A 26240-nucleotide genomic window follows, 5' to 3' on the forward strand; every position below is an offset into this window, starting at 1 on the left:
GATAAATAAGAAGCTGCACCTGTCTCCTCCCAGCATCAGGAGATGACTCTTCAGCTGGCTGTTACTTTCCTGCAGAATGCTGCGTTCCATCTGGAGGTGCTGGCACTGGTCCCGCAGGAACTGCAGCTCTCCTGTACAGTAACAGAAATATGCAGTGAGAGCAGACAAACAGATCAGCTGCATCACAGTACAGAAATATACATAATAACTTACATAATATAGTAAATGTAACTGGCTTTTGAGTGCGGTCCCAAATTCAGTGTTCAAAAATATAATAATTTAAGATATTTAATTTACAGTTGTGTCTCAACACTTTACTGAACTGCCCACGCTGTCATTGCCACTGCCAGGTCCACAAAAGAGGAATGGGCCCTGGTATTCAGTACCCTCCCACGTCCTCTCAGTTGGTGTAGATAAGCCATTTTTACCTGTGATCACATCTTTGGCATACATAGCTTTATTTCTGATGTTACATATATATTTGTAAATCGTGTTTATGAAAAAACGTGTGCAATATGAACCATGAAGTTATTTGCAATTAATCTAACAATATGAGGCAGCTACACTATGTTAAAAAGTATAGTAGCAACTCCTACTTCATTACAGCCAGTTGAATTCCCTCTCAAATATTTAGGATAGTCCCCTACAGGAGTCTGTTTCAGACAAAGGGCAAAATTTACTAAGCGCCGGGTTCTAAACCCCGGCGGTTTGGAGGCGGTTTGACGGCGGGTTCTAAACCCTGGGGTTTAGTTGCGGTTTGGTGGCGGTTTCTTAATGACAGCCCTGTTCTATTCTATTCTAAAATTTGTTTTGACGTCGGTTTTGGCCAAACCGCCACCAAACTGCCATGGTTTAGAACCCCGCCGCTTAGTAAATTTTGCCCAAAATGTGGAGACTGCAGCTGTGTAGTATATATATCCTCCTGCACTGCTCAGACTTCTGCCTGACAGTACATGAGGAACTTTCTGTGAGGCTTATTCTCCAATACTGCAGATGAGCAGAATCACATAACAGCCAACCAGCAATAAACTTTTACTTATCTAGGGCAAGTTATACAAAGAAAGGAGAGATCTGATTGATGCTTATGGCTTAGTGCATATCTGCACTAGCTGCATGTAAAAGTCCACATGAGAGAATCAGGCAAGTTAGGAGGAAGTTTTGTAGGAGTTTGACCAAAAATATTTGAATGGGGTTCAGGCTAAGATCTCAAGGACACTGCAGAAAATTTAAAAAGAATATTCAATATACTGGGCTTAGACCATGCAGTGCGTGCATCATGCCGGGTCAGTGCACTTACCAGGTAGTGTTGCTGGTTCCTGGCCTCCATGCCCGGTACAGCTCTTCATGCTGATCTCTGCTCTCAGAGAGGTGATTTCCATTTCATATTCCTGTCTTGTCTCCTGTAGCTCATGCAGCTCTGCTCGCAGACGGCACAGCTCTTCCTGCAGAGAAGCAATGTCACTTTCCCTCTCAGCTGCTGCCTCCTCTGCTGACTGCCGCAGGGCCATGATTTCCTCCTGTGCACAGCGTAGCTCCTGAGATACCTCCAGCAGCTCACACTCCTTCTCCTGCTCCAGACTGTCCACTTCTTCCTGTACAGAGCGCAGCTGAGCTTCAAAGGGATGAAAAGAAGATGTGATGCTGAGACATAACTGTGACTGTAGAGATAGCTATGTTTAATCGGTCTATGAATAGGTGCATATACATACATAGCCTTTTCATGTAATGGCAAACAACTAGTTTTGTTTCTTGTTACTGATATAATTTAAAGTACATGGCTAATCTAAAACTGCACTACAGCCAAGGACAATATTATACTAACTGACTTCCTCTAACTAACCGGAGCCCAGGGAATTGCTGCATGCAAGGATAAAAAAACTGCAATCTCTTATTGCAGCTTGTGATTGATCCTCCCACTGAAAACTCCATAAACCCTGTGAGAGAAATAGAGGGGCACGGGCAGGGCCGGATTAAGGTTTGGTGGGGCCTACCAATAAAATTGTCAATATGATATGCTGGCGATGTTTTTAGAAGTTATAATGTGAAAAAACTCCCAGCACCACAAATGTAGTGCCACCAGTTCACATTATACCACACAGAAACCACAATTCACATATACCACAATGCCCGCATTTTCGTGATGTAGCTATGTGTGGGGGGCACCTGTGTCTGGCAGCCCCGGGACAACCACCCCGGGTGTCTTTTTGTTAATTTGGCACTGAGCATGTAAGAGGAGCGCGAGCACCCCCCAGTGCTCTGTCTAGGAGAGGGGCATGTTAGCCTAATACTTTTCTAAAACTTGGTGGTGTTGCAGATCGAAGATTATCGGGATAACTTGGCAAACAGCTAGCTTGGTAAAGTATTGGAGAGCTAAAAACATTTGTTAGAGAGAGTGAAATAAAATATTGCTGTAGAAAACCGTTTTGGAGTACAAAAAACCTTTAAAGAATATATTTGATACAATTCTAATTCTTTTATAGTACAGATGAATTTACTGATATTACTGTATCGTATCTATTTAACAATGTGAATTAGATGTTGCAATATTTTGATAATTGGAGTGTATTTTATCTAAACAGTATTCAGTTGCATAGCATGTGTTGTAATTAATAAAGATATACACATTACACAGGTTATTTTTCATTGACACTTGTATGTTCATACTCATATGGAACAAGGTCAGCCTACAGACAGAAAACAATCCCCATGGAAAGCGTAGCCTGGAACCAGGATGACTGTCATAGCAGTGCTTCCAACCATCCCAGAAGAACCCCCGATGGAAGAAAAGCTGGACCAAAACTCCAAGGGAGAAAAGACCTTGCAGGCAATAGAAAACCCAGGAGAAGAAGAGGATGAAGGCAGGGACTGCCAAATGAAAAGTTCAATGGCATATGACTCCCACACGAAGTACAGGAGCAGAAGCCTAGGAGATTCCTGGATAAACAAAAAGGAGGAAGGCACCCAGCGGTTTCCCATTTAGAACGTCTAAATTCATAGGACCAAGAAGGAGAGGCCAGAGGAGAACAGACACCATGGAAGGAAGCTCCGCCGCAACCCATCAACCTGCCCCTCCAGCTGAACAATACAGGGAGGAAACTGGCATACATGAAGGCAAGAGCTTTGGCTCACCCCAAGAACCTAGGACCACTAAAGTCTCAGAGAAAACGTAATGTAAAAATTATAGCACAAACGGGAACATCTATAGGATCACTCAGACATAGAAACCTGTCCAACCAGAGACGGCTGAGTCTGATCACCACTTTCACAAGACCCCTAATACAGGGGTCCAAGGAAAACAATGGACCGCACTGGAGAATGCGATGGAAAGGTGAAAACAAAAAGAATACAACAACCATATGGGTGCCACCTGGAAGGCCAGGTCTATCACCCCCCCCCCCCCGTCCATTCCCCTCCCCCCAATAGCAGAGGCCATCAGAGGCAATAAGGGGGGAATTTGAAATTGCACCCTGTTTCCATACAGAGAAGAAGAGAATGGCAGGTTCTCAGGTTCTCAAGTCCAGGAACAGAAACTGTATAACCTGTGTTCAGTATCCCCTATTCTGACTAGGTCTGGCGACCCATCTACCCACCAGAACTTGTGAGAGGGTGGTCCTGGAACAGGATCAGGAAGAACAATACACCAACAGGGGGATGATCTTGAACCTTACAGATCTGATCATAACCGGACTTCGAAGAGGCAGACCAGACACCTAGGTGTGTACCTGGACTATGTGGAATACACAGCTAGGAACACTAACAAAAAAGGCTAGAGAACTATTCTTGCCTAAGCCAAAAACAATCAAATAAAATTATAACAGGCTGCCCAGCAGACTACAGATGCTTGGCTCTAACGGGTGTTAAACTAAACTTACTCACTAGGGCTGCAGGGGTATGGAGGGGGGGAGCCAGTTCAGACTTATTTAAGGGCCAGGCTCCTCCACCATTGCCTATACCCCAGCGTAATCTCCGGTGTACCCCAGAGGATAAAGTAGAAATACTTTACAGTTCCAATACTTGTCCCGGAAATCATTCTTAAGCAAATTATTTTATTTTAATTGTTTCAAACTACTGTTATGGATTATATGATCATCTGGGTAATATTACAATTATCTCACTACAGTATCCAGCAGCAATAGCTACAAACATAATCATACATTAATAGAAGTCAAAGATGATAATTTGAAATGAGGGATAATTGTCACTACCTTGGTAAGATTGGATAATGTTAGTACTATAAGCCACCTCTAACAGATAATGTTTATAGTATACAATAAAATACAAGATTATTCTGATTGATGTTATCATTAGCACATTGTATATATTTTTTATTGTATGTACTGATTTATTGCTCTCTGATAATGTGATCAGAAAATAACAGTAAAAATGCATCATCCTTCCCCATATTATAGTTACAGCAGAACATGGATTATTTGATTGGGACTGAAGACAGTTCGATAATCAGTTTCTTCAGATAAGTGAGCATGTATGAATGTTGCAATTTTTTAAAAAATGTTTTTTTTTATGGACTTAACAACATAACATAACATTACATTTTACTTTTGGTTCCCATAGATCGGGTTTGGATAATTGGTGTTTTAGATCAGTTCTCTACTGTACTTGCTAATTATACTGGTGCAAATGTAAATTGCCACTTGAAGGAAGTAGGTTTCTGCTCATTCCTATGAACTGAAGCAAGTGGTTCAGCTCTGGTATGTTATAATGTGTTCACTGACTATTTAAACAGTGATGCAAGTGGAAGTAGGGTCTTTAAAACTGACACGTACCGAAAATGCTTATTACACACTGACAGATACATTGGCCGAACAATTGATTGGTAAAATGTATCTGCTGCCCGTCGGGCAGTGTGCACCTGCGATATGTCGGTGAACGTCAGCGTTCACCGACATATCGCATTGGCTGTGCTGCACAGCCGATGGACAGATATGTCTGCAGACATATCTGTCCATCGGCAGGTGTGTACAGGCGGTCTGCATACCACCCGTACACACAGAGCAGCAGCCGCGAGGAGGGGGGCAGAACACGCCCCCCCACCAGCCGGGACACGCCCCCTGGTCGCTAGGACCTGCAGATGATGGCCGTTCAGTGTGTATGAAAGGCATTCCAAAGGCAATATATTCCCGAAAATCATCACCTACAACTTTTTAGGTCAGCCATAATGAGGTGTATATGTATATATATCATTTAGACTTACAAAAGTATTAATTTTATAAAACTTTAAATGCATGTCACAAAAAAACCCTGCCTGATGGAAAAAATCGGAATGCATATTCGAATTCAGCACAAACAATACATTTGGATTCCATTTATTTAATTATTGTAAAAGAAAGATTTAATTTTTGTAGACCAGTATTATCTTACATTAATCTGTAGCCCATTGTAGAAATGCTTAATAAAGTTGTGATAACAGTTATTATGAATAATCTCTCTAAAGAATTCCAATGTGAAAACATCTGTCACTTTGTAGCACACCTTGTAGCCGCTGAATTTGCTTGGTAAAGATCTCTGCTTGCTGGGCACTGGCCAATCTTTCTTCCTCCAGAATACCTGCAAATCAAAAGGTCAAAAGTCAAGCACCAATAAGAAACATTTCAATTTTAAAAATAAATGGTGATCATTTCCCTAATTAATTCCTCAGCTGTATGACCAGCGTCCTTAAATCCTGACTCTCTAAGAGCATGCTGACTAGCCACCTTTCAGAAGCCTCTGATCACTTCAGAGGCCAGCGTTTCCAGTAATGCAGCGCGCGGGTGACGTCATGACATCACCCGAGTTGCCCGCGACGAGAGGAGCCTGAGTCTGCCTCTTTGGATCTGATTAGATGCCGTCAGCGGCAGCGTCTATGTGGGACGACGTGGACTGGAGTGGTGCCCAGTGGCCGTCATGAAGAGAGGTAAGTACTGCACAGACAGGTGAGTGGGGCGTGTTTTATACTGGGAGGGGGCACAGCATAAGGGGCATTACTGGGGGCACACAATAAGGGGCATTACTGGGGGCACAAAATAAGGGGCATTACTGGGGGCACAACATAAGGGGCATTACTGGGGGCTCTGCATAAAGGGACATTATTGGGGACACTACTAAGGGTATTACTGGGGGCTCTGCATAAAGGGGCACTTACTGGGGGCTCTGCATAAGGGGTATTACTGGGGGCACTACTAAGGGCATTACTGGGGGCTCTGCATAAAAGGGCATTACTGGAGGCTCTGTATAAGGGGCATTACTGGGGCTCTGCATAAGGGGCATTACCGGGGGCACAACATAAGAGGCATTACTGAGGGCTCTGCATAAGGGGCACTACTAAGGACATAACATAATGGGCATTACTGGGGGCTCTGCATAAGGGGCACTACTAAGGACATTACTGGGGCTCTGCATAAGGGGAACTACTAAGGACATTACTGGTGGCACAACATAAGCGGCATTTCTGGGGGCAGTGCATAAGGGGCACTACTAAGGACATTACTGGGAGCTCTGCATAAAGGGGCACTATTAAGGCCACTACTGGGGGCTCTGCATAAAGGGGAATTACTGGGGGCTCTGCATAAAGGGGCATTACTGGGGGCTCTGCATAAAGGGGCATTACTGGGGGATCTGCATAAAGGGGCATTCCTGGGGGCTCTGCAAAAAGGGGCATTACTGGGGGCTCTGCATAAAGGGGCATTACTGGGGGCTCTGCATAAGGGGCACTACTAAGGACATTATTGGGGGCACAATATAAGGGGCATTACTGGGGCACAGCATACTGGGCACTACTAGGGCACTGCACTGGGTCTGGGGGAGTGGAGCTGAGAGATGCACACTGTATTTGGGGGTGTGGAGCTGGGAGATGCACACTGGCTCTGGGGGAATGAGTGAGAGACACACACTGGGTCTGGGGGAATGAGGCAGAGACATACTGGGGCTAGGGAATGTGTCTTACTGCTGTTTGTTAGATACTGAAAAAGGACCATAACCTCTTTAACCACTTAACTGATGATTTTTACCAGCAAAACCAGTAAGAAATTGCCTGGTCCACAGGAAAGTCCAGGTAGTCAGAAGAGATCCATTCTGCACATGTGTATAACAAATTTTTTCTTCAAAAATACAGCCGGATGGTGCGGTCGCACCTTGACAGCTGAAGTATAGCTGGCTGCTTTCGCATCAAAACTGACGCGTCAGTTAAGTGGTTAAGTAAGTGCTAAAGGTATTCTGTTTCATTGTTAAATGGGGCCCTATATTGTCTCTGTTTCTGAGAAATATCCACCATTCTATTTTCCTCTTATAATGTTTTATTTAACTGTATGTATTGAAACTAACATCCCTATTTGAGCCATTGGTTAGGACACACTCTCGCGGTCGGTCTGCGTGCGAGACCTCGCAATCTCTATTTAAGGATAAGCCGTTGTTTATGGGCCAGTGCCCTGGACTTGCCCCCCAGACTAAAAGTTGCCAGCCAGCCCCTGCCCATGGCCGCTAAGAGACCTAGGCCCTCATTCAGAGCCACTCGCTAGCGGCAGTACGCTCGTTCCGAGCGATGTTCGCACATCTGCGCATGCGTACGTTTTTTAGTACGCATGCGCGAACCAGTCAGTGCGGCCGAAAAACATTTGTACGCAATATAGCGAGTGCCTGCTATTTTGAGTGACAGAATGAGGCGTATGTGGGTGGTAACAGGGGAAGGTGCTTGAAAAAGGGGAGTGGAGATCCGTTCGCAGGCGTGCTTAAAGGTCAAAACGGGCGTTTTATGGGTGTGCATAATTAATATAGCAGCGTCAATGACCACGTCACTTGGTTTTTTTTAACTCAGAACTGCTCGCAAAATAGCGGTTGAAAAAACCAACCACAAGAATAGCGAGCAGTTCATATCCTGTTCGATGTACTCGATTAATCTAATAAATAGCGGACATGACGTATGGTGCGAGCGGCCAGGGGGCGTTTTTAAGAAATAAAAGAGCGTATGTTTTGCTCGCTCGTTCAGACTTAGAGGTGTGAACAGACTGCAATGTGCGAACGGATCATTTGCATAGCCACCCCTTGTTTTTGAACGAACGAACGCAAATAGCGAACGGCTCTGAATGAGGGCCCTTGTGCCATGGTGCTGGGTATTTGGCATATATAAGGGAGTGTGTGGCCAAACTTGAACTGGTGTCCCTTGTACAAAATATGCAGAGAAGGGCATGGCTGAATTATCTTGTTTGGCATTACGCCTCCCTGGCAAACATGGTCCCCTCTCTTTGCCACCCTTGCCTATCCCCATTATAGTGGCATATTACCACTAGCAGTTGTGTAACAGAGTAATACCGTAGCAGCACTGGCTGGGCCCCTAAATTTCACTGTTTGCAGTAATGGACTATATGGACACTCTGGACCTTAGTTACCACTGGATGCACCCAGCAAATCTCTTTTTGACCTAGCTGGTTCACTCAGATCTTGCTCCCCACTTTTGGGGGATGCCTTCAAATACTAGAGGACACCAAAATGAGCGGACAGACATAAAAAGGTTTGTACCGTGCAACAATCTAAGCTTCACATCAAGTAATCACCAACTATTTTAAAATCAGTCTTGCAAGTGGATTAAACTCTTCTGTTTTAATTCTAAAATACTATCTGAATTAATAAGGGTGGTCTTTTAAATACCCTACATAGATAATAATAATCGGAGGGTGAAAGGTTTCTGCAGAATGTTGCTATGGGGCCCATTTATTAAAAGTTATGCCCATACACAATAGAATGCAGGGGTGCCCTTAATGGGGTTTCCTGTTGCCCAGAAACCCCACACACTTGAATCACAACAGTTGTATAGTTTAGAAAGAGGAAACTGATTCAAGGAACCTACCAATTAGTGCCAGCATAATATTTTTTTAACACTTTGTTGTCTATAACCCATTCACATGGGGATCTGCATATGTTTTAATAAACTTTGACTTCAACAAAATGGCTACTGTTATACTGTTATTGTTCTTATGTTTTAGCTTTAGTCTTTCTGTGACTTTAGGATAAAAGAACTTTCTGCAGTTTGGAAACCCATTCTAGAAATCCTGCATTTGCTCCTGAAATGGGATATTAATAGGTGTTACGAAAGACTTACTATAGTAGCATGTGATATTTCCTGTTAACTAGGTTCTCAAAGGAAAACTGGCCTATATAAGTCAGAATTGATCAACTATGATGTGAATATCATATGCTGTACTGATGCATAACTCCACACTGGTAACTTTGTTATTTACCCTGCATCTCCAGAAAGCTGTCTTCATGTTTCAGTGCCAGTTCTCGAGTCTCCTCTAGCTCTGTCAGCAGTTGTATGATCTGCGTCCTTAAATCCTGACTCTCTGAGAGCATGCTGCTTGGGCCACTTTCTGAACCACTTGGAACATCCCCAGACTCTGACTCCAGATCAGGAGGCTCTTCGTCTTCTGAGTCTGAAAGCAAAATAGAAATTTAATGCATAAGTGTCCTGGGAGGAAAAACATTGGGCCTGATTCAGACCCACTCGCGAGCGGCTGTCCGCTCGCAAGTGGGTCGATGTTATGCACTGAGCATGCGCACGACGGAGGGAGCTCCATCGTGCGCATGCGCCAGACGCGACGAGCGAAGGTAAGTCCTTCGCTCGTTGTGTCCGATCAAAGGGGGCGTGCTGTCAATGTTGATTGACAGCACGCCCCCTTTGGTGGGCGTGCCGGGGGCGTGCCTCCCTGACGGGGGCGTTCCCACGGGAACGCCTCCCGTCAGAAGCCGGCCCACTGACATCACTAGTGATGTCAGTGGGAGTGATTTTGGCTCTGATAGAGCCAAAATCACTCCGGAGCTTGCGGTTGAAAACCTCAACCGCAGGCTCCGGCTCGCAATTTCGATGGTGGCGATGGTCTCGACCATCGCGGCCATCACAAAGCACGCTCGTATAGCCTGTGGGTGGTGACCCACAGCTATACGAGCGTCCAGGAGGACGCTCCATGAAAATGGAGCCCGGCCCTCATTCAGAGCGTGCGCTCTGCTCAGAGCGTACGGCTCTGAATGAGGGCCATTGTTTTCTAACATTATGTAAAGTATGTTTATTGATATCTCATGTGTTGGATTGAGAGTAAACTGAATTTCATGTTATGCTGCATTTAATATGTTTCATGTTGCACAGAATATATTTTTGAAAAAATAAATCTATAAAAATGAATAAACAATAAGTAAAAATAAATCACTTATATATAGATGTATAAATACATTGCTATTAACTGAACAGACAACTTCTGGTAGAGTAGATGCACAGTAGATGAAAAATATGTCGGTGTGCTACACCAATTTTCCTGGCTCAATAAATTCAAATTAATTGTGAATTTAACAATAAAACAGGTCCACAACTACAGCACGCTAATATAAAGGTAGTACCTCTACCATGCACAAAGATATTGAAAAACTTTTTTTGACAGAACAGTGTAGAGTATAGTTATAGTGCCTATATTTTATTTATTGCTTTTTCAGAAAATTGGACACAAGTATCAAACAATTTAATGAAAATAAAAATAAAGATAGAAGTTTAAAAACAACAACTAAAATAAAAAAGCTATTATGAGGTGAAAAATGTCAAAATATCATAAATAAGTATCTGAGGGCCTGATTCAGCAAGGAACGCACCAATGCAGATCAGGCAATGATCTTGCTCTGCGCATGCATCGCAGTGCGCGAACTAGCTATTGCTATGGGAACTGCATTTGCAGAGGCCACGTAGACCTTGAGCACAGTGATTGACAGACAGTGCCGTTTGTGGGTGGTGATGGGGGGGGGTGGTTGGGCAAATGCAGGCGTGCCTGTGCGTTTGGACGGCGTTTCAGCGGCGTGCATAATTAAGCCCTTGCGGCGACAGACGCAGCCTGAGGTCTAGTTGCACACAGGAAGTCTTGCTATGTCTGCGGGAGGGTCAGGTCCACCACTATTGTGTGTATGGGTCCGATGGTTCTCGATGTTACCGATGTTTCCACTGTGTTGCCAGGTATAGAGGACGCATGTAAAGGGAAGTGGGTGGTATTATGTAGTGCTGGGCTTCTGCTTATTCTGCTGCGATTGCCGTGCGTATGCATTCATTACCACATTCTCGAAGCAACCAGGTGCGTGCGTCTGCATCTGTGCGTTCCTTGTTGAATCAGGCCCTGAGTGTTGTCTTTACAGTAATATACACAATTGCTGTTAAAAATATCAGTATATGCCAAAGTTATAAAGGAATCAATAATCACAAATAATTAGCAGTTAGGACAAGGAATCTTGAATGTAAATAGTAAAGATATATCGCATCCGATTAGACAGAAATATTAGTGACTCTGCATTGTACTCTGTACTGTGGAATAATGCTTTTCACTATAAGCCAGTATTTCAAGTCCCAAGAAAAGTGTAATAAGGGCCTAATTCAGAGAGGGACGGATTTGAGGTGCACACAAGCGACTGTGCAAATCCGTCCATCTCCGATGCAATTGCAGAAGGAAGTGTCACCTCCTTGCTGCATTTGTGAGCCCAGCACTGGGGCCGACGTCACAGGCTGGGTTCACCATCGCAACCATCGTCAGGCCTGGCCTCCCGCAGCCTGGCTGGTGCCTGGTCAAACAAGAGGCCAGTAATCTTCGTCCGCCGATGCAGACCCTGGCCCCGTCCCTCTTGTAAAATGGAAGCGACACGATTCTGTTTCAAGGAAAGTCGACCACGCACGCCCCCGCTCCGCCCCCAAACGTCTCAGCACACCCTTAAATGCGTTCATCCTCAGATGAATGTACATCTCTGAATCAGGCCCTTAATTAGTAGTGGTTAAAAGGCAATCAAAATATCAATTGTCCATAAATGTCTTCATATTAATATTATCCTTTATTTATATGGTGCCGTAAGAGTTTCACTGTGCCTTACAAAGGGGATCAGTATGCTTTTTCGACAGTCACAGTGTCGACAATGGGCTTGTCGGCAGCATGATGTCGAGCAGAGTATGACGATATGTTAAAGTATTGTAACCGTGTCGGCAGTATAAGTTTAAACGTTATACTAAAGAATTACAGTATGTTTAAACTTATGCTGCTGATATGGTTACAATGCTTTAACTAATATTAGTACAGTCGGCATACATTGCTTGACATCACGCTGCCAACAAACTCATTATTGATATTGTCACTGTCGGAAAATTAACTACATCCCCTAATGAAATACTGTGCATAAACAGAAACTGAGCATCAAATCAAAAGTGCAAAATACCTAGGACCTGATTCAGACCCGCTCGCTAAGGCACGATCGCTCGCTCTGAGTGATTTTCACCCGACTGCGCATGCGTATAATTCGCACTGCCCGTGTGCAAGCCATTCGTTGCGATCTGATTTTGGTTGCTCGTAAGCCACTATCAGGTCGCTGCTTTGAGTGACAGATAGTGCCGTTTGTGGGTGGTAACAGGGGAAGGTGCTTGTGAACGGGGGAGTGGATGTGCGAACGCAGGCGTGCCAGGCCGCCAAAACGCTGTATAAAGGGCGTGCATAATTAGCAAAGTAGCATCATTGCACACGTCACCTGGTTGTATTTCAGCCAGCACTGATCGCTGTGCTTGCGGCAGGCTAAGGCAACCCCAAGGGCTGCGAGCAGCTCCGATGGCTCTCGATGGTCCAGATTAATCCTTAATTTCCCGGAGAGGACGTGTGTTGCGAGTGGCAAGGGGGCGTCTTCAGACACTTGTGAGCGCACTTTGCCGTAGCTCGCTAAAACATAGTGGGCGTCCTTATGTGAAACAGTGCGAGCGCTTCTTTTAAATATCCGGCCCCTTTTTGCCAGCGAGCGATCGCATCTTGCGAGTGGGTCTGAATCAGGTCCCTAGTTACAAAACATTATGGGATACAAGCTGTATAACAGCAAATACTGTCATAATGCCTACAAAAGCAGCGTCAGCTAAAACCCAAAAGTTTGGTGCAGTGGCAGTAGGAAGGAGATGATGGTACAAATGAGGGAGGGAGAATGACATAATGGCAGAGGGTCTTGCTAGTGATAGCTTACCTTTTTTTGCTGGGGGGATGTCAGCTCTGGGCCTTATTTGGCTATAACTGCTTAAGAAAAAAGTAAAATAAAAATTTCTCTCACAAAGTGGTGGATAAATGTTTGGGGGAGTCTTGCATTCAGTTATACTTTATTTCAAAATGGTGTGTTTATTTCTTTCTCTTTTGGTATAATGGTTGTGAGTCTTAAGGGTATATTTACTAAAGTGCAGGTTGTTAGAAGTGGAGATGTTGCCCATAGCAGCCAATCAGATTCTACTTATTATCTTCTAGAAGGTACTAGATAATGTCATGATAGGTAGAATCTGATTGGTTGCTATGGGCAACATCTCAGCTTCTAAAAACCTGCACCATAGTAAATATACCCCTTTATACCAGGACTATTGGGATGGCAAATCTTGTTAATTATCTCAGGGGGTCATTCAGACCCGTTCGCGAGCAAAGGACGCTCGCAAACGGGTCGATGTTGCCCCACTGCGCATGCGCACGACGGAGGGAGCTCCGTCGTGCGCATGCGCGAGACCCGGACTGCGACAGCCAAGCTGTCGCTCCGGGTCTCGCACCAAAGGAGGCGTGCTGTCGATGTTGATTGACAGCACACCCCCTTTGGTGGGCGTGCCGGGGGCGTGCCTGCCAGACAGAGGCGTTCCCATGGGAACGCCTACCGTCTGAAGCCGGCCCCACTGACATCACTAGTGACATCACTAGTGATGTCAGTGGGAGTGATTTTGGCTCTGATAGAGCCAAAATCACTCCAGGGCTTGCGGCAGCGAGACCCTACCGCAGGGTCTCCGTCGCAAGCCCGATGGTCGCGATGGTCAAGACCATCACGACCATCATCATGGACGCTCGCTATAGCTGTGGGTGGTAACCCACAGCTATGCGAGCGTCCATGAGGACGCTCCAAAAAAAGGTAGGAGGGCCCTGATTCAGAGCGAGCGCTCTGGTCAGAGCATTCAGCTCTGAATCAGGCCCTCAGTCCTCTCTCTGTATAAATAAAGTATCAGCAATAAGCTGACTTGTTTGGGGCTTGTTTTAAAGCAGGGGGTGACCAAAACCTGTGGTCTGTGTGGTCTCTGTTATAGTGAAAACCAGTCCAGGCTGTCTAGCTCTGGGTCTGGTCTAAAACCAATGTGTCATTTAAAAAAAAAAAATATTTATATGCATGGCAAAACAACTTTGAGCATTGCTTCTACACAACACTGACACCATATGAGCCCCTTTGAACAGGTCAATATATGTGTGGAGTTTGTATGTTCCCCCAGTGTTTGTGAGGATTTCCTCCAATAGGTACAGCTTACTCCCAGAAATAAAAAAAAACATACTAGCTGTAATATGGTAGTTAATCCTAGTGTATGAGTGTTTATGTGGTAAAACAAATATATAGTCTGCATCTGCAAGTTCTTTTGTAGAAGGGCCGGTATGAATGATTATTTGTAAAGCACGGAGTAATGTGTTTGCATTATAGAAAGTGTAATAATAATTTTAATGACTGCATGTGGTGATGTAACCTTTGCCCTGTGCACCTGTTAAAGTTTTTTCATCTTCTACAGTAAAGGGAACTTTGGTGTGTGCAGTGTGGATCATCCAGGTGCACCACTGCAGAACCAGGCTGTTGATCATCCAGGTGCACCACTGCAGAACCAGGCTGTTGATCATCCAGGTGCACCACTGCAGAACCAGGCTGTTGATCATCCAGGTGTACCACTGCAGAACCAGGCTGTTGATCATCCAGGTGCACCACTGCAGAACCAGGCTGTGAATCATCCAGGTGCACCACAGCAGAACCAGGCTGTGGATCATCCAGGTGCACCACTGCAGAACCAGGCTGTGGATCATCCAGATGGACCACTGCAGAACCAGGCTGTGGATCATCCAGGTGCACCACTGCAGAACCAGGCTGTGGATCATCCAGGTGCACCACTGCAGAACCAGGCTGTGGATCATCCAGGTGCACCACTGCAGAACCAGGTTGTTTTGAGGTACTAACTGGGTAAGCCCCATAAATTACTTTGTAAGTATTTAAAAATGCACAAAAAAACAATGGCATTCTGTTATGAAAACAGATATATTTAATGCATACAGATATCCTAAATAAATCCCTTTTAATCAGTTTAATATTACTAAGTAACCTAGGCCCTCATTCAGACCCGGACGCAAGTGACCGTTCGTACGTTCGGCGTACGTAAAAAAATATTTAAATTCAAGCACTCGCTCGTATTTTCGCACGCAGACAAACATTCTCCCCAAACTCAAGCGACCCCTCCTCTAACTAACGAGCGTGCCAAATAGCGAGCGTACATCCCCGAAGTGGCTTGAAGGGAACGCACGCACTAGTACTACCCGGAAGTTGGACTGTCAGATTTCGATTAACTGCTCGTTTATTCTGCCTACCTCCCTCAATCGTATCATGCCAATCAATATATCAATTCGCTAAATTGTTTTTTGGTTTTTTTAACACAATGCAATAAACTTTATTCATGTCCGTGTTTGTGTTTACCCGCAGAATACGTACGGCTTAAACATTCGCTTTTAATTGTCAAAATACATGTTAGCCTCAATTAAATAATTGTTCTATTTGTTTTTCTACCCGCATATTTCCCGGAGTTCATTTCTTTATTTAAATTTGCTTACGCATGTCACTGCATCAAGCCTATCATAAGTCTCAAGAGATTTCTGGCCCTGTTGAACACATGACTCATACACTAACCAATAGAATTGGTCCTGTTAATTACCCAAATACATTAGCCAATCAAAAAATTTTGGGGCACTTTATTAAAAATGATTTTTAATAAAAACACCATTGCCATCATGAGAGCCTCCGCATTCACCAGGCGCGAGCTGCTGGTGCTAACGGAGGTCATGGATAGGCGGATCACCAGCCAGCCTCCACCCATCACCAACTGCGAAAAGCGTTCCGCATATGCGGAGGTACGGGCCCGCCTGCGCTCCTTCGGCTCACGCCGAAGCTGCCCGCTCTGGCGGCGTGAGCCGAAGGAGCGCAGGTGGTCGGACCTGCAACAGCGGACGCCCCGCTTGCTGGCATGCTTTCGCATGCATATCGCCGAAAGTAAGTTTTATGGATTGTGGTTTTCATGTTTGTCTTTGTGGCCCTAACTGCGTGTGCATGTTTTCCCTGTATTTCATATTTATTCATTGTACTCATATCTGCATGGCCATGTTTTCCCTGTATTTCATATTTATTCATTGTACTCATATCTGCATGGCCATGTTTTCCCTGTATTTCATATTTATTCATTGCACTCATATCTGCATGGTTCGTTTTTTTGGGGGGGATTCGAAATATGTTTTTTTTCGCGGATTTGTGTTGAAACTAACCACAATTTGTTTCACATCTTTTAGGGGCCTAGCGAAGACTACGCCGTCATCGTCCGGCCAGACGGCGCTCACGGCCACTCTCCCCAACCCCCAGCCAACACTCCACTACCAGTAATTCCCCTATTCCCCACTCCTCCCCAGCCTTCCAAGACCCTCAGGCTGAAATTTCGGGCCTCCTTCCCCTCCGTCCCAATTCCCCCTCTTCTCCAACCACCCCTCTTAGAATTACCCCCTCCCCGGAGTCGGTCATTACCCCGCCCCGATCTTTGGGGAATGGAGGCACCTCCGAGGAGGACGATGGAGGGCCTTCCGGAGCTGGCGTTGTATCTTCCGGTATGTTTTTCTTTGCATTTTTTTATCGACACAAACTGTTTGTATGTAATCATGTGTGGTTCCTTTTTTTGGGGTTTTTGGCTACACTTTTGGGGATTTTGGCGATTGCCTTTACCTGTTACTGCTGATTTCAACATACACATATCACACCTGTCGGAATTTGTACATTGGCCTTGTATTTTTGGCCTACACCATTTTAGTTTGATGTGTTTTAATGGTGTAATTATGTTTTTTTTTTTTGGGGGGGGTTTTGGTTTTGCCTTGTTTTTTAATGTAGTTTCAGTATTGTTGTATTAATCCCCACACTTTTCTCACCCACAGAGGAACAGAGGCGTCGGGCAGAATTATCCGCCTGTGTGGCCCGGATGCGCCACAATATAATCGGTGTACTGGTGGTCCTTGACCATATGTTGGTCCTCCTTAGGGATTAGTTTTTTTCTTTTTTGGCCCATTTTAAAAATAAAGTGTTATTTTCGAAGTAACGTTCTGGCTCATTCGTTTTTTCTAAATCACAGATTGTTTACCCTGACATAAGTAGACTGTTCCTGCAAGGATTTCCATTTTTTGACACTAAGATTGTGTGTTGTATTTTTATGTAAAACAGCCACAAGAAACACCTAACAGTAACAATCTCATTTCCCTTTTTTGGTGTAGTCACAATTAGATATTACTACATTTTACAGGTTCCTAGTTGGGGTGCAAGCTGCTTAGGCCAATCTTACGAAGCCAAATGATTGTACAGGCTTCCTTTGGGTGTTGGTTTGGACCCTGAAAACATATTACATTTTAGCTCAACTGGCGTCGGTACTGGATTACCCCTTAGTCAAATGTAACGTGTGTGAACCTGGTTACACTTGCTTGTAACGTTCCAAAAAAGGTACAACATTTCACTCTCAAAACATTTATTCACAACATAACAGAAAAATCAAAGTGGTCACTCACAAACAAAACACACAGTGATAATCACAAATACAACACATACCAACAAAACCAAATAAAAAAACAAATCAAGAACTGGTTGACGAAGGACCATGCCAACATGATTCCACAAATATGGCGTGGCAATATGGGTTCCAGAATATATCCCCAAAATGTCCACATACAGGTTTTTTAAGGGTAGCAGGAAGTAGTCATCGTTGGAGTGCCAAAGATTATGTGAAAAAACAGAAGATGGAGAAAATAAAAAAAAATAATTAGATGTTCTCAAACAAACCCTACCACATTAGGTATAAACACTGTTGTTTTGTCAATAATTACCTAAAAAATCTGGCCACCACATCATCGCGTATGGCCCCCCCACATACTGACCTCCGACCAACCTCGGGGGGGCCATCCTCAGGTAAGGCATCCTCTGGCTGCATTGGGACACCACTCCTTATGGCGATGTTGTGAAATATCCTACACAGGACCACAATTTTCGAAACCATATCCGGCAAATACATGAGCTCGCCACCAGAGCGGTGGAGGCATCTGAATCGGCCTTTTAAAAGGCTGATACAGCGCTCCACCACTTGCCTGGTTGCTGTAAGTGCGGAATTATACTCACTTTGTGGCCCTGGTGTGGGAGCCAAATAAGGAGTAGGCAGCCACGGCGTGCAAGGGTAGCCACTGTCTCCTGTGAAAAAGAATAGTCAACATCAGGCTCACTCTGTATGAAGCTTAACATTGTTATGTACTAAAGGTCTCCACTTACCCAGAAGCCACGCATCACCAGCTTGTAGGTTGGTTAATTTGTGCCATATCCCTGATTGCCGGATGACGAAGGAGTCATGTGCACTTCCTGGTAATTTTGCATTCAGGGACAGGATCTGGAGGGAGGCATCACATACCACCATTACATTGAGGGAGTGATAGAGTTTCCGGTTTCTAAATATTGCCTCCAGCCGTGCTGGAGGCTGAAGTGGTATGTGAGTACCATCCACAACCCCTATGATGTGTGGGAAGCCAGCTATTTGGTAAAAATTGGCCTTGGCCACACTAAGGGCACCCATATCCAAAGGCATTTGAATAAAATGATGGAGGTGCTTGAAAAGTGCCTCCATCACTGCCCTCAGGATCCGGGAAAAGAAGGATTGTGATATGCCCGCCACTATTCCCACCGTTGTTTGGAATGATCCTGAGGCACAGAAATGTAACACCGCCATAAATTTTCGTAAGTGGTGGTATTGCTGTAGGACTGTCAATTTGCCGCTCAAGATCACTCTCTATTAATGAGAGAGTGTCTATGATTATTTTTGGACGAAGACGGTAGCATCTTAAAACCTCATTCCAAAAAGGTTGACACGTGTTCGAAATATCTGGGGCCTTGCACGCCTACGATGCCTACGCCTTGGACGAGATTGAGGTTGGTCGGCTTCCGGGAGCAGGGCCAGAACAATCCGACCCATATCAACCTGAAATGGCAAGATTTGAATGTCAGGCTTTTTACCCCCCCCAAAAATTTTAATTTTTACTTAGCTTGAAGATACCATCCATTGATGCTTACATGCCGGGGTATTGTCATGATATGTTGAAACTGGAAATAATCACAACATAAATATACATCATTTTATGCTGGTCATTTCTGTTTCAAAAATTTAAGCAAGATAAAACATAAAAGGGGACACACACACATTTGGGCAAAGAGCAAAATGACGTTGCGCACACTACGTCAAATTGAGGCCAAATGTAAGCAACAAATGCTACCGAGAAAACACAAACAATTTTAAGGGATGAATAAGCATTTCACAAAGCGCTAATTAGTTCACAAATACAAGTCACAATAGTAAGTAGTAAAAATGCGCTAATTAGTTCGCAAATACAAGTCACAATAGTAAGTAGTAAAAATGCGCTAATTAGTTCGCAAATACAAGTCACAATAGTAAGTAGTAAAAATGCGCTAATTAGTTCGCAAATACAAGTTACAAAAACGCAGCGTAACTAAAAAATAAAAACAAACAGATTTTGGATTTGGAAAAACAAAGGTTACATGTGTAAGGCCAACCAAAGTTGCGTAAAGACAAACAAGAACATTTCCAAAACAGTTTAACAAATTAACTTACCAAGAGATAATATATAAGAATCCGGATCAAAAGGTCTTTGGGGCAGAGCCAAAATAAAACCTAAGAGAGATGAAATGACGGGAAAAAAATATTAGAAAATTCTTAACCAGAATGAGAGACAAATTGCCCCAAAGTTAGACTTCCCCAAACTTACCAAAACTGGAAACGACCAAAAAATTACAAAACGAAAACAAACGAACGGAAATCAAAAAACGAATATATCCAAAAAAACTACTTCCAAAAACGCAAACTCCTACACCAGCCAACAATCAACTCCAACCAACGTAACCTCCAACATTCAAAAAACGCCACCTCGAAACGAGACGCCCCAAGCCATAAATAGTGTTTCGTTTCCCGCACAAATTAAGGAGGGATCATAGGAACGCACAATCAATGATGCGGCCGCAAAATAAGGATGCATGTATAAATACGTCACGAGACAAAAGCAAAATTCTGGTGTATTTCTTGTTTGAAGCTCAGACATGGCTACAGACCAGGGAAACAATGGACAACAGTCTGGCGGTAAGTATTTCATGCATTTTGACTCAATGATTAATTAGAAACATAATATTGTGCAAGTTGTGAAGTTGAGAATTCTCCAAATTTACACAAATAGGTGAGGAGGATGACATGGAAGAGGCTGCTGGGCCCAGTATTCCGGGCAAAGCTGCCAAAAAGAAAAGGCAGCCACAATTCACAAGAAAGGAGATGGAGGTTTTGATTCAGAAGTGTGTGGACATCCTGCCACAGGCAGGCAGGAATATGAGTTCAAGCCAGAAGTGGAGAATGTGGGAAGAGGTAGCCGTTGAGGTCAATAGGGTGGGTGATTATGTCCGTCTAGCCCGGAATGTCAAACGGCGGTAAGTAAACACTTGACCACCCTAAAACCAAAAACAAAATCAAATAAAAAATAATGGTTCCTTTTTCACCCACAGATGGCAAGACTTCAAATATCGCCTGAAACAAAAAATGGCGGATAGGGCTAGGCATGCAAGGGGGACAGGTGGAGGTCCCACCCCTGTGTCATTGGAGTTGACTGATTTAGAAGAGCTGGCACAGGGGTGTGTGCAGGCTGTGGAGGTGTTTGGCGTGTCCAACATGGATACGGACATGCCAGACTTTGCGGCTCCTCATGTTGTCTCAGGTAAATATTGTGATGTCACCAACTCTGAAATGCAATTGTGCCAATATGTAGATTCTAATGTTAGTCTTTTCTCATTTTTCCAACAGAGACACAGGCAGATGAGTCTGCTCCAGAGGGGAGCCTTGGCCGCAGAATTTCGGCAGGCTCTGCAGGGGATGAACCAGTACATCCGGCTGAGGACCCTGCAGAAGCCAGTCCAGGGCAATCCCCCTCGCAGGCAGTGTCCCTCCTCACAGAACTCAATTTTAAATCGGATTTCCATACGGAGATTCTGCAGAGGATGGACGCCAGTCTGGTACGGGTGGCTGAGGCCCTGGAGCAAAATGCTGCGGCCAACGTGACCATTGGTCAGGCCCTGGCGGAAAATACCAAGGCCAACATCCGCATCGCCACTGCCCTGGAGCAGCTCGTTCGCCAGCACATGGTGGAGCCGACCTCCCTTCCTGCCGGAACATCAGGATCCTCCACCTCTGGCACAACATCAGCCAATCCTCCAAATGTGCCTAGCCCTGTGCCTAGTCCAGAGGCCACAACATCTGCCTCTGGACAGGCCAGCCCGATGACATCCCGGACCCGGTCTGGCGCCCTCTCTCCCCCAGCCAAACGGCCGAAAAAACGGTGACAGCATTGGCTACTTTTCCCACACTCCTTCTGTGCTTGCCTCATATTCCTTTCTGGACAAAACTTCCCTCTCCTTTCTTGTGAATTGTTTTAAATTTTTGCATTTCCGTTTACCAAAAATTAATAAATATTGTGGAATGAACACTGCCAAAAATGTTTTGGTTAAATATGTGCATTTATTTTTTGGGGGATACCAATAAATTTACAACAAATGTACGACTTTGTATTCTGACATTATTGTAAAAATGGGTTACATTTAATCCGGGCCCACAAGCCAACAACGTTCAACCTACAAAATTACACATTGGAAAAAAAGGGCTCGTTAAGGAACGTTTAAAACATTACCTAAGGAGGAAAAATCACCTTGCAAACACAAAATGAGGCACCAAACCTAAACATGATGACATTATTGTTACAATAGTCCAAAAACAACACATTGCGGCCAAAATACACCCCCACAAATGTACGCTAATTGATTGTGTAATCCAGACATTAGCAGCTATGATTTCCACCTGCGTTCGGTTTTGTGCTATCCAAAAAAACTGCTTTCCAAACACATACCAAGCCGGGTTTCAATCAAACACTAATTGATTTTCTGACAAGCCGTGATTAATCGATGCTACATCGTGGAGTGCCGGGACGGAGGAGAAGGCCATCGCCACTGTGGTCGAGTTATCTAGCCCCTAAGCTGTGCGAGCATTTTGAAGGGAAAGAGGATCATCCAGTGACGTATGAGTTGGTACGAACACATTTGACGTTCGCATTTGTTAATGTATGTACGCCCAAAAAACGCCTCGCCACGCCTGCGTTTTTCCATCTCCTCCCCCGTCAACACCCAAAAGTGCCCTGTTCTGTCAATCACATTTGACATGTCACTTCCTGTACGCTATTTGACGAACGAGACAAAATAAGCTCGCAATCTGCCGTACGCACATGCGCAGTGTTACACCGACGCATGCGCGGTTAGTCAACATCGGAACGCAACGAGCGTACTGCTGGTAACGAGCGGCTCTGAATCTTTGCCCTAGTCATCTTAAGTTCAAACAGCAAGCTAATAATGTATAGTAGATTAACTCTTTAACAAAGGGGCATTAACAAACAAAAGAAATGCAACACACTTATACTTTAGTGATGTCCCACTGGAACATAGGGTGAGCTAATTTGGTAAAGGCGTTATCCAGCCATGAAAGTTAAGGACTGTCAAGCAGGAAGTCTGAAACTGAGATACCATCCTGAAGGCTGAGATGAGAGAACTACTTAAAGACCACTGGCAGAGACTGTAGAGTGCCTGTGTTCATGAGCTGAATGTCTGGACTGTTGGGAGGTTATGGTTCCCACTGGATTGACTAAAGGGGATGTAGTTATGAGACCGGCGGCCGCGATGCCGACAATACCGACTTCCGAATCCCGACAAGGGATACAGAAGAGCTGTGAGGATTGGCAAGTCTTCTTCCTTTAACCAGAATCCCTACGGTTTTTTTGATCTTTGTGCACTCAGAAACTGGGGTGCAGCTAAGCAACCATTATAGTGAAGTACTTGTGCTCCTGGTGTATTCTGTGTCATTTGCTGCATTATGACCATGGTAACTATTGCTTAAAGTGCCATATTTCCGTATGATGATTTTGTGTTAATGAACTTGTGCACAGTGCTTTTGGGAGAAAAAAAACAGCATCTTGGAAGGGAAGTAACTGGATACATGGGCATCAGATATTCTCGGCAGGACACCATAGGGACTACATCATGAAATAATAGTATTACCTTGTGATATGTTTAGGTTAAGCTGGTAACCTGGACAAGGATATCCAGTGACAAGAAATAGGATATCTGTTGAAATCATAGAGTTACTAGGCTACATAGTAACATCTACCAGGTCACAGGATGTAGTGACATTAAAAGACTAATTGTTATCATATATTTGTCTATATAATGACATTGTGGAATCATCTTCTTATATTCTGGGATTCATCTTGTGACACAATTGGGCTGGTGGTGCTGGTGACATGACTGGGCTACTTATGGGAGTATCTGGTGACATGAAGGTACATTACTGGGACACTATTTAGTGGCACTATGAATCCATTGTGTAGCATGATAGAGCACACGGTGGGCAGGATGTACTAAAGGGAAAATGCAGCCAAATATCTGAAAACTCCAGTATTCGGAGTTCTGTCTGCATTCCCCATATGTACAAAGCTCTGGAATGCGTTACTTTGATATACTACCCATCACATTTTGGATGCGGTGCATCCTGCTACTTATATCTTACATAGCGGCATTAATAATGCAGGAATGTACCTAGATTTGTGATTAAAATCACAAATCTTGTGATTAAAATCACAAAGGACAGCTCTTCCAAAAAGAGCTGTCCATAATGATACTTCCAGGTTTATGATCCAGAAGTCCCTCAGGAGTCTTCTGCGCATGAGTCATATGAAGTGTGTGCTGCGGGGGACACTGGAAGGAATCTGATTGGATCCCTCCCAGGTCACAATGCAAAGAGAAGCCCATAGGATACAGAACACAGAAAGGCAGAAAATACATGGAAAACAGACATGAGAATAGGGCAATAGCTTTTATGCAGAAAGTGCATATAAGACAATACTGCAGGTAAGGGAAACAGAGGCAGATATGATCCTCATGGGAAGGAGCATAGAGCCCCATCACATTGGGAAAGGTGTCAGAGACTGCATCACAGTGGGAGATCTAACCACTCTAGGGGGTAAATTTACTAAGAGTCGAGTTTGTGTGAGTTTTGGTGAGTTTGCAATCTCATGTGAGTTTTGGCATTTTTTTCATCTAGCAAATTTACTAAAGACAAACTCGAGTGAGTTTGAAGTGAGTTATCTTTTTTCACTGTAAAAACTCATGTTAGTTTGCAAACTCGAAAAAACTCACCATCAGCCAAAATAGGAAGTACTTTAGATGCAAAAGATGCAACTCGCAAATTTACTAAGATTCGAGTTTCCAATCTCGTGTGAGATTGTAGCAAACTCACTGTGAAATAGAAGTTTAAAACACTCACCTCCTTAGCTGCGAGTTTGGCTGAAACATACACAAATCATTGTGATTTGTGTATGTTTTTTTTTTAACTTGTTTAAGTGGGATTATTTAAAAAAAAATGACGTGAGGTCACCCCCAAACAGACTAACCAGCCCCGGACTTGCAAGCCTGTCCTGGTACCTAATATTACGGGGAACAAAATGAGTAGGGTCCACCGCAATTTAGGTCAGTTGCAGGAGCCAATCAGCGACCGCTAACTGTACAGCGGCCGCTGATTGGCTCCTGCAACTGACAGTTCCCACGTGGGCTGTTCAGTGAGTCAGGAGCCGCCAGCCAATCAGTGGTCGCTCTACAGTTAGCTGTCAGTCGGGAGCAGGTTAGCGCTATAGGTGGTCACACACATGCAGCACTAACCTTAGTAAATGGTTAGGGTATTCGTGTTTTTTTTTTCCAAAGACCCCCCTGGGTGCTACGGAGACCAGCACAATGGAGGAGGTGAGTGTAAGAACTTTATTGCAGGTACTCCAAATGGGATTCTACTCGGACAAGTGGACAGATCACCTGGCAGGTAAGTATGTGTGAGTGGGTAGGTGTATGTAATAAACTTTTGCTTGTGACGGTGTGTGTGTCCTGTCATTATTTAACTATTTATTTTACAGTGGTGGTATGGGTGCCGCCCGCCTGCTGGCACTTGTAGTTCCACAAGTGCCAAAGGGCAGGCATGCTGGCACCTGTAGTACCTCTGTAGAATACAATAGTTTACTACTATTTAACCATTTATTACTCCCGTACCCAACGCTCCAGGGTTGCGGGGAAGAGCCCCAGGCTTCAGAACAAGCCTGGGGTTTCGGGAGAGGGAGGCCTCTTCTTGGGGGGGGCCTCCTCCCCTGAGATCCCCGGCTTGGTCTGACCGGCTTCGGGTTGTAATGCTTTGGCCATGGAGCCCCGGTGAAAGGGTCTCCGGGCTGTGGCATTACACACTGGTCGGTTTGGTCTGGTACTGGTTTTAAATATAGGGGGTACCCTACGCAATTTTTTTACACCCTATATTTAAAACCAGGACTGGCCCTGGAGCCTGGTGCTGGTCCCTAAATTACGATGGAATGCTACTCATTTTGTTCCCCGTAGTTTTAGGAATCAGGACAGGCTGGCAAGTCCGGGGCTGGTTAGTCTTTTGGGGGGGACCTCACGTCATTTTTTTTCTAACATTTAACATTTGTTTTACAGGTTCAATACACAAGCAGCCTTCACATATTTCACTGATATGTGCAGGCTGCTTGCTCGGGTGAGTTTTGCAGAGAGAAAACACTGCAATCTTGAGTAAGTAATCTCATCTAAACTCTCATCTAAACTCTCCTTAAACTCACCTTAAACTCTCCTCTAAACTCGCAATTTTGGGGAAAAAACTCTATCTGCTTCACCATGGAAAAACTCACTTTCAGCTAAACTCACTTCTTAGTAAATTTGCGAGTTTGATAAGGGAAAACTCACCCGAGTTTTGGTGAAGCAAAGTGAGTTTAAAAACTAAAAAACTTGACCAAACTCGAATCAAAGGAGAAATAGCTGAGAAGACTAGAGTATTACGTGTGCATTTTTGTTTGTGTACCTGTTGTTTGTGCATAATGGATGTCATAAGAGGTAGAAAATATATACTGAGAGTTAAGTTATATGAGAAGTTGTTGCAAATTTGCAATACCCCACTGGAAAGACTGAGGACCCCAGTGACATGTGGTCACAATGCAGAAGGACAGCAGGATGGGGTT

General features: G+C 44.3%; 1 protein-coding gene across 1 annotated transcript in view; it reads right to left on the reverse strand.

Annotated features, from left to right (window-relative positions):
• CCDC136 (coiled-coil domain containing 136) overlaps window positions 1–26240 on the reverse strand; it is a 54703-nt gene that overhangs the window by 19056 nt on the left and 9407 nt on the right. The window contains exons 3-6 of the mRNA XM_088468871.1: window positions 9228–9419; window positions 5491–5565; window positions 1298–1612; window positions 20–131 (exon numbers count right to left, since the gene is read on the reverse strand). Of these exons, the coding sequence (XP_088324997.1) occupies window positions 20–131; window positions 1298–1612; window positions 5491–5565; window positions 9228–9419 (694 nt within the window). The remainder of the gene's footprint in view (window positions 1–19; window positions 132–1297; window positions 1613–5490; window positions 5566–9227; window positions 9420–26240) is intronic.

This window comes from Taudactylus pleione, unplaced genomic scaffold (assembly GCF_031769625.1).
Source record: "Taudactylus pleione unplaced genomic scaffold, aTauple2 ptg000086l, whole genome shotgun sequence".
Classification (NCBI taxonomy): domain Eukaryota; kingdom Metazoa; phylum Chordata; class Amphibia; order Anura; family Myobatrachidae; genus Taudactylus; species Taudactylus pleione.